The following is an 8,046-nucleotide window of genomic DNA, read 5'->3' as shown; positions in this document are numbered from 1 at the left end:
CCAAGAAATAGAGTAAAATAATTGGCGATCAATGCGCAAGTTAAAATCATAAACAAGTAATTCACCATTTATTCTTGAAATACTTTTTCCAAAAAGGGAAATACACAATTTCCACTCACGAATATGTAAGAACGCAAAATACATTAAAAATATTCACAAAGTATAATATTAGTTAAAACAGCCATATATGGGCATGACTTGAGTACATAAGTTTTTAGGCAATTTTATTTTTGAAATAATTTTGGAACAGTTGAATCCAGGCCCATGTCATAACCTTTCTCACATCATTTCATAACCTTGGCATCATTGGCCACAAATATAACTTTCATTATCGGCACGGTGGCCACACCTTACATGTTCAATCCACTTCTTTCACTTTCTAGCATCTTTATAGATTATCAACAATAAGACATTTCAAATTAAGACTTTAGGTACGCATATGAGCAATTAAGAGTTTTAAGTATATCGAGTTTTTCTCCCATAAATTGACATCATAACTTTCATTTGAAACGCGACTCAAAGCCATAACATTTTAATACACATGTCATTCTTGGACATATTCCCAAAGGATAACATAATATGATAATTGGAATGCATTTTGAATACATACATCTTTTGACACTTTGCTTGCTCGGGATAATCGAATTTGTTAGGAACAACTCGGAACATGGGAATTGGAAACTTGAACCAACCATACTTGAAACTTACGGGAACATCATGGAATTCATTTCTAAAAGAGTAGTTTAGCCAACATACCTCGATTGAGCTTTCGTTAGAGTTGTTACAATGTTCCACTACCCTTGGCAATGTCAATCTATAGAAATATGGTCAAATTAGACCATCATTAGGAAGGGGTTCATAGCATTCAGCTCACTTAGGCATTTTATCAAACACCTATTAGGCGTGAATTTCTACATCTATTAACCATATAATTAGTTCATCCAACTACTACCATTTACCAATAATTTATCCCATCATCATTCTTAAATAATTCATAACTTCCAACATCACAAACATGACCATCCATCCACACCCAACCAACAAACAATCCATCAAATAATCACCTTTTAATCTCTATAATGGTTATGTATTTAAATTAAAAACTTATGGCTTCCAATCACCATACCATAAGTTTCAATACTTAATTCATACTCATATTCCCATAATATATCCATACATTTAAGTCTAAGGGTGTAGGATTACCTTTTGGAAGAAATCTTGCAAAACCTTCCTTTGAGTTCTTGAAGAAATTTCTTGAAGATCTATGTATTTTATGGAGGATTGAGTTAGTTTTAAGGCGGAATTGATGGAATGAAATACCAAATTAGCAGGGATTACTTACCTTGAAGATAGGGGGAGGGAGGAGGGGAGGAGTTGGGGGTCTTGAGAGAGTAGAGAGGAGCTCCAAGAATCGGCCAAGAGGTGTGGGGGAAGTGAGCTACCGAAATGCTCTTTATAAAGGCTTCAGGCCTAGCTTGTCCATCCTCGTGCGTCGCGCGAACATGGATGAGCTCTCGTTCAAGTTCGCGTGATGGGTTAATACTTCGCTGTTTTGTTCGCGTGATGGGTTAATACTTCGCTGTTTTGTTGAAATGGCTGGGGGTCATGGCTTATTCAAACCCGCGTGGCGCACTAGTTTAGACGAGCTCCCCAGTTGCATCCTTTCTATATTTCTTGTTTTCCAACTTACCCTCCTTCGATACCTTGCTATGATGTAGACCCCAATTCACTTTCAAACTTTCATATAACTACGAAACCATGATTACACGATGTTTCCCTCATCCATAGCCATCTAGGGTACACAAGCGAAAAGTGGAGATCTCAAGGCGCGATATAACGTCTTAAACCCTTAGCAAAACTTTCTTTGTTCCCCCTGCCTCATTTTAATAATTTGATCATAACTTCTTGTAGAAATATCCAAATGATAAATGGTTTGATACTTTCGAAACAAGACTCGAAGGGCTATGCTTCAGGGACAAAATTCATGAAAAATATCCCTTTGCTATAAGAGTAATTCTCGCTATAGTAAGGTGTTGTGCAAATTGAGACATCCTTTCCACTTAATATATCCAACTAGTTCCACACAAATTCTTCCCACTCACAAACCTTCTTAATATGTTCCAACACACCTTGAACATATATTTTCATTTCAAAATGATGTGGTTCTATCCCATAGGTCTCTTTTAATACTCGAAACGTTATTCCCAAATACCGCTGGCGCACTTTAAAAATCTTAAATCATCAGAAAATTTTAACGGGACCTTACAATATTTGCCAGCTGAGGCCAAGTTTGAGGATCTGTTTATGTATTATGCCAGTTTAAAACTAAATCAAAATAATATTGCTCTTTAGATGTCCCTCTTCTATACTTGTGGTTCCCATGTATTGCTTCTAATTTTATCTCCTAACTCTAGCTACTGATTAATGGTTGATATATAAAATGATAAAATTTGGCATCTTAGTCAAAATCTTGAATTTGGCACATTTGGTTTTGGCATCCAAAAAGAAATCTATAACAGCTATATAAGGGCCTAACTGTAGTTTTACCAAACTAAATAGGAGTCAATTGCAATTTATCCCTCTTAAACTTTAAATGTGTGGTACTCTCTCCGTTCTAATTTATGTGAATCTATTTGACTGGACACAGAATTTAACAAAAAATGAATACTTTTAGAATTTGTGATCCTAAACAATTCAAAAAGGGGCCAGCGTATTTGTATGATTATAAAAGCTCTCATTATGATAGAATTATAAGTTTAAGCAAAATTGTTTCCAAATTAAAAAATGGGTTATTGTTTTTGTAACGAAACAAAAATTAACCATTCTTTCATTTTCTTCAACACTCAACAACTCCAATGAAAAAACTGAATTAGCCGTCAATCAATGAAGTAACTATAGGAGCGAGTACTTCACAATTCATCCTCAGGTTCTCATCTTCCTCTCTCTATTTCTCTCTTCTTCTTTTTTTCACTTACTGTTTGCTTCATTGTTAACACAACTCATGTGCTTTTATTATGTGTTTTGGTTCTGTAGAATTTTGAAATCAAGATTGTATTTTTATCATCTGGGTCTAATGAAATCAGCTGAAATTCAATTGGATTTTGCTTATAACTTGATGGAGGTTAACGTTGTCATTGATGTCAAGCTGGCAAGCGTAGGCAGTAGCATAATTTTTTGTACAAGCCGAGCCCTAGGGCTTTGCTCTAATGGTAAGATCCAACAGGTCATGTGTGGGTTTAAACATAATTACTGAGATAAAGTTGGAGTTCTATGGTAATATTTAAATTACAGCGGTAGTCTACGAGTCAGAAATGGGGAGCCTTCGAGTAACGGTAAAGTTGTTCCGTGTGACCTATATGTCGTTTTAGCCGTGGAATCAGCCACTAATGCTTGCAGTAGGGTAGACTGCCCACATCACACCCCCTTGAGGCGCAGCCCTTCCCGGACCCTGCTTGTACGCATGCTTCGTGCAACGAACTACCCTTAGTCTACGAGTCGAATGAAGTCAAGTTTATGAAGATTTTTAATATTTTCTAGGTAAAATGTGTATCTTCATAATAAATCAAACATAATGAGAAATTTATTGATGAGTGTTGGATGAAAGCTGAAAGTAGGAAAATTGCTCTGAGGCAGTGTAGCCTCTTTAAAATGGCGATTTTTTTCAATTAAGGATAGGTTTGAAGATCGAGACGTGAATTATAAGTGGTGAACCCAAAGAGTTAAAGTCCAAAGTACTTTCTGAAGACTTCAAAACTACTAACAATGCCCAGTAGCGGAAGGCATGGCGCTGAAGAAAGTCTAATAATCTTAGGTCTAAGCTTGAAGTGCTTCTATGCCTTTTTAATTAATCACTTCTTTTCTCTCAAGATGAATTCTAGCCTGTGAGAATGCTTTTATCTTCTGTTAGTACTCTTTTTTCTTGGGTATGTGAATGTGTTCTAATTTCAAAGTGTTTGCTGCAGCTACCAGGTTCTGTATTTTGTAGAGATGAACTTAGTATTGTTTAATATGACAGAAATCTTTATTTTCTTTTGTGGTTATACTTGCCAAGTAAGCTCTGGATTGTGCTAATTTGATAATAAAGCTGTACTAAGCTTATTTAGCTATTCAGATTTTAGTAGTAAAACTATGAGTTCAAATTCTTAGCATTGATGGTGTAAAAAATATTAATGCAATCATGTCACTTAAAAGGTAATCTTGAGTTAGTTGAAACTATCATGTCACTAAAAGGTAATCGCGAGACAAATCCAGTAACATCCAGAAGATGAAGATGAAATGTCTAGCTCTTTTCTATTTTTGGTGTAAAGGAAAGTTTTTGGAGGATCATGAATCCATTTTTGATGTGCTAGATTCCATGTGAGAAGACCAAGGATTATAAGTGTTCTAATTTTCTTTTTGGGCACTCATTTTGTAATTATGGGTGACTTCACAAAGTTAGTGAAGTCTATATATTAATATACAAATATGTTACCTTCTCAAAAAAAAAAAAAAGGTAATCGCGAGTTAATTGGAACTATCTCATTTTGATTTAAAGGATTTGGAGTAGGCTGAAGCATTCAATTTAGAGAAAAATTCATTACGGCATTGTAGTTAGACAAGAGTAAGATCAGTAAGTTCTAAAAACTTTCTTGATGATAACGTGTGCACACAATTGGTCTACACAGCTAGAAAATACGTGCGATGTAAGCATTTTAAAATTGTGTGACCCAAATCCATGTACAAGTTAAATCGACAATATTTGGTACCTCTTGTACAAAATCCTATGTCTTGTACTCCTAGGATTGAAGGCTGAAGTGATTATCCATCAGCAAAGTTCTCTTTTTATTTTCACTTTCATTTTCATTTAATAAAAATAATAAGAATCGGCACCCAAGGGTGTGGCCTAATGGTCAATGAAGTGGGTGAGAACCATGAGGTCTCAGGTTCAAATCCCAACGGAGTCAAATACTAGTTGATTTCTTCCCATCTATCCAAGCCTTGGTGGATCGAGGTACTTGGTACCTGTTGCTGGTGGGAGGTGGCAGGTATCCCGTGGAATTAGTCGAGGTGCGCGCAAGCTAGCCCGGACACCACGGTTATAAAAAAAAATTAAAATAATAAGAATCGGCTAAATTCTATTTTAAAGGTTCCTTCACCATTACTTTTAGGATTTAAGTAATATATACTAATAGCGTAAAATTTTACATTATCGATGAATTTTAACATGTGATAGTTGGTTGATTACCGATTGACACTTGTTAAGATATTGACATATAATTAACTAATAAGACTTGATTGTGTAAATATAACCTGGTACATGTTCAAGAATCTAAGCTTATTCAAGTGCTAAAATGGTATTACTTCCATCTCAATTTAACAATATAGTACGGCGCAATTATCAAGGTTTAATGCTAATTGTCATTCTTTGGGGGGGGGGGGGGGGGAGGATGGGCGATTAAAACGTTCTTTTATAATTATGAAAACTCGAGATGGGACGTAGAGTGATGAGCCCAAAGTGCAAGGAGTGCCCAAAATAAAGGCTATTTCCATCTTCTTCAATCTTAGGTCTTGGTAAGCTTAATATCTGATTCTCGTCATTGTTTTTTCTCTTCATTTTTGTAATCATTAATTCATTCTCTTCGTACGATGCTAGTTTTCAAAACAAAGGCTCTATCCTCTTTTTCGAAACACGCTATCTGTTCTTCTTACAGTTGTGGGCATGTTTATTTTACAATGTGAACATTAGTTCTATCCAAATAGTTTGGTGATCTTCTTCATCTTTGTACTCTTGTTTATTTTGTGCAGGTTCTTATTGGCGAATATTTATATGATGCCTCCTAAGGGCAAAAAGCAATATCACTGTCAAACTTTAACTCTCGATATGCTTAGCAGCCTCCCTGAGAATGTAATTGATGATATTCTTGTGCGTTTGCCTTTACGAGATGTTGTGAGGACTAGCATCTTATCAAAGAAATGGAGGTATAACTGGTGCAGACTTCCAGAATTGGCGCTTGATCAAACACTCTGGATAACCAAAAAGGATTTAATGTACTTTACACATAAATTTACAAAGATTGTCAACCACATTATGAGATTTCATGATGGACCAATCACAAAGTTCACCCTCTTCATTCCTTATTTGGAAAGATCTCCTAATATTGACAAATTGATACGTTTCCTCCGTAGAAATGGCATTCGGCATCTTGTTCTTAGACTTCCAATCAGGGGTAACCCGTACGAATTGCCGCCTTCATTTTTCACGTGTTTCGAGTTGAGGCATTTGACTCTCCAAAATTGTTCAGTACAACCTCCACCAGCCTGCAGAGGATTTGATAGGCTAATTAGCCTGGAATTACGTGATGTTACAATTTCTTCCAAGTTGCTTGAAAGTTTAATCTCTCATTGCTTGTTGCTTGAGCAATTAGTGCTGCAGATCTCAAGTGCGTTAAGCGATGTCATTGGAATTAACGCTCCCATGCTGAGATCTTTTGACTTCACAGGCAGTATGAGTTCTATCTGTTTAAAACGTAGCCCTCTTCTGGCAAAACTTTCACTTATGCATAGGGAATATTATGTTGCGGCACGAAAAAGTGATATTGCCGAGTTTTTTGAGTCCTTTTCTGCTCTAGAATACCTCCACTTAAATGACATGGTAAATGTTGCTTCATGGCTTCATTGTAATACAGTTTCAATGATTGAACATCTTTTGGGCTATGGGTGATCCTGATTTTTGCCTCTTTCTAAGTCCTTTGTTGCAGGAGCAGGTGAAATACCAACAAGGCTTTCGTTTAATCTTAACTGTGTCAAACATCTTCGCATATCTAGTATTTTTCTGGGTTGCTGGGATGAGGTTGCATGCGCTCTTTGTCTGATAAAAAGCTTTCCATATTTACAATATGTGGAAATTAAGGTTCTCTTGGCTTTCGCTTTTTGTGTAGTGGCTTTCTAATTTTGATACTCCTTAATTCATCTATAAGCTTAGGGAGTTGAGTTTTTGTTAATCTTTCTTAGGTGGAGCGCGATGACAATGATATACCAGCTCTAGAATGTCTTGACGTGGAACGTTTCTCAGATGTGTCATTTAATCACCTCAGGGAAGTTAAGCTAATACAAACTAATGGCACAATCCCTGAGATGCAGCTTATGAAGCTTTTGTTGGCCGTGTCTCCCGGGCTGGAGAGAATGCTAATCGAGCCATGTCTAGTTGAAGATTCTGCAGCTGTCAGATTACTCGCTGAGCTAACAAAATTTCAGCGGGCATCACCTGAAGCAGAAGTTGTCTATAACTTGGATAAGCATCCATATAACCGTCCTGTTTGATACCCACGGTGTGGGATAATACTGGGTATGTTGTTGTTGTATAACCGTCCTGTTTGATCTTCACGTCTCTTTAATCAGATCATGATCTTTTGCGAAAGTGTTTTGGAAGTTGAAGTGAATATATAGAAACGAATGTTGATGCTATAGTATAACTCTGTGTTTTGCCTAATTGCCATAAGATTGAGAGAAGTAGGAACATCAGTTCGGGGATGTAAATGAATGTGGATATATGGTTTCTTTTGACTTTGTGATTACAGTGCATGGCTTTTTACTTTACTTAGGTTATAAATATTAGTTACCTATTTGATTTCTACTGTGAATCAAGTAATTCTTAAGATACATAAGGTAATGTTGATCTTCTCATCTAAAATTTGGTCTTCTCATTCTTAATCAAGTTAGTACTTGTTATTCAAGGTGTTATGTTTTGACTGCCAAATACATTTGTATATTACTAAAAGAACTAGTACAACAGTTAATTTAATAATTTTTTTAATTATATGTGAAATAAACAATTGTAGTAAAGTTGAAATTGTAACAGTATCCTACTTGCATTTGTAAAAGTAAAGCTCATAGAAATACATCTTGACACGATATCTGGTACTCTATAATCTTGCACTATTAAATTCAAATAATTTCGCACTTTTTTGTGGGGGCTACAAAAGGAAAAGTTAGGCATTGCAATCGCCTATTTGGCCATAAAAAGATTTCTTTTTTTTTTTTTCGAAAATGTTTTCACATTTTTTTTCG

At 35.8% G+C, this 8,046-nt stretch overlaps 1 protein-coding gene across 3 annotated transcripts; it reads left to right on the top strand.

Moving 5' to 3' along the window:
* The first annotated feature begins 2,801 nt into the window (after nucleotides 1-2,801).
* Nucleotides 2,802-7,575, top strand: LOC104087388 (F-box/FBD/LRR-repeat protein At1g13570-like). 3 transcript variants are annotated; one of them, XM_009591827.2, is made up of 4 exons: nucleotides 2,802-2,926; nucleotides 5,785-6,631; nucleotides 6,725-6,889; nucleotides 6,991-7,575. In XM_009591827.2, exons 2-4 carry the CDS (start codon nucleotides 5,807-5,809, stop codon nucleotides 7,297-7,299), a joined length of 1,299 nt encoding a protein of 432 aa, XP_009590122.1. In that variant the 5' UTR covers nucleotides 2,802-2,926; nucleotides 5,785-5,806; the 3' UTR covers nucleotides 7,300-7,575. The 3 variants fall into 3 exon arrangements, with proteins under 3 accessions (XP_009590122.1, XP_070043429.1, XP_070043428.1); XM_070187328.1 differs by lacking the exon at nucleotides 2,802-2,926 and adding an exon at nucleotides 2,949-3,209; XM_070187327.1 differs by lacking the exon at nucleotides 2,802-2,926 and adding an exon at nucleotides 3,220-5,550.
* The last annotated feature ends 471 nt before the right edge of the window (nucleotides 7,576-8,046 follow it).

Source organism: Nicotiana tomentosiformis, chromosome 10, assembly GCF_000390325.3.
Source record: "Nicotiana tomentosiformis chromosome 10, ASM39032v3, whole genome shotgun sequence".
In the NCBI taxonomy this organism is placed as follows: Eukaryota; Viridiplantae; Streptophyta; class Magnoliopsida; order Solanales; family Solanaceae; genus Nicotiana; species Nicotiana tomentosiformis.
This window is presented reverse-complemented; position numbering and strand designations above follow the sequence as displayed.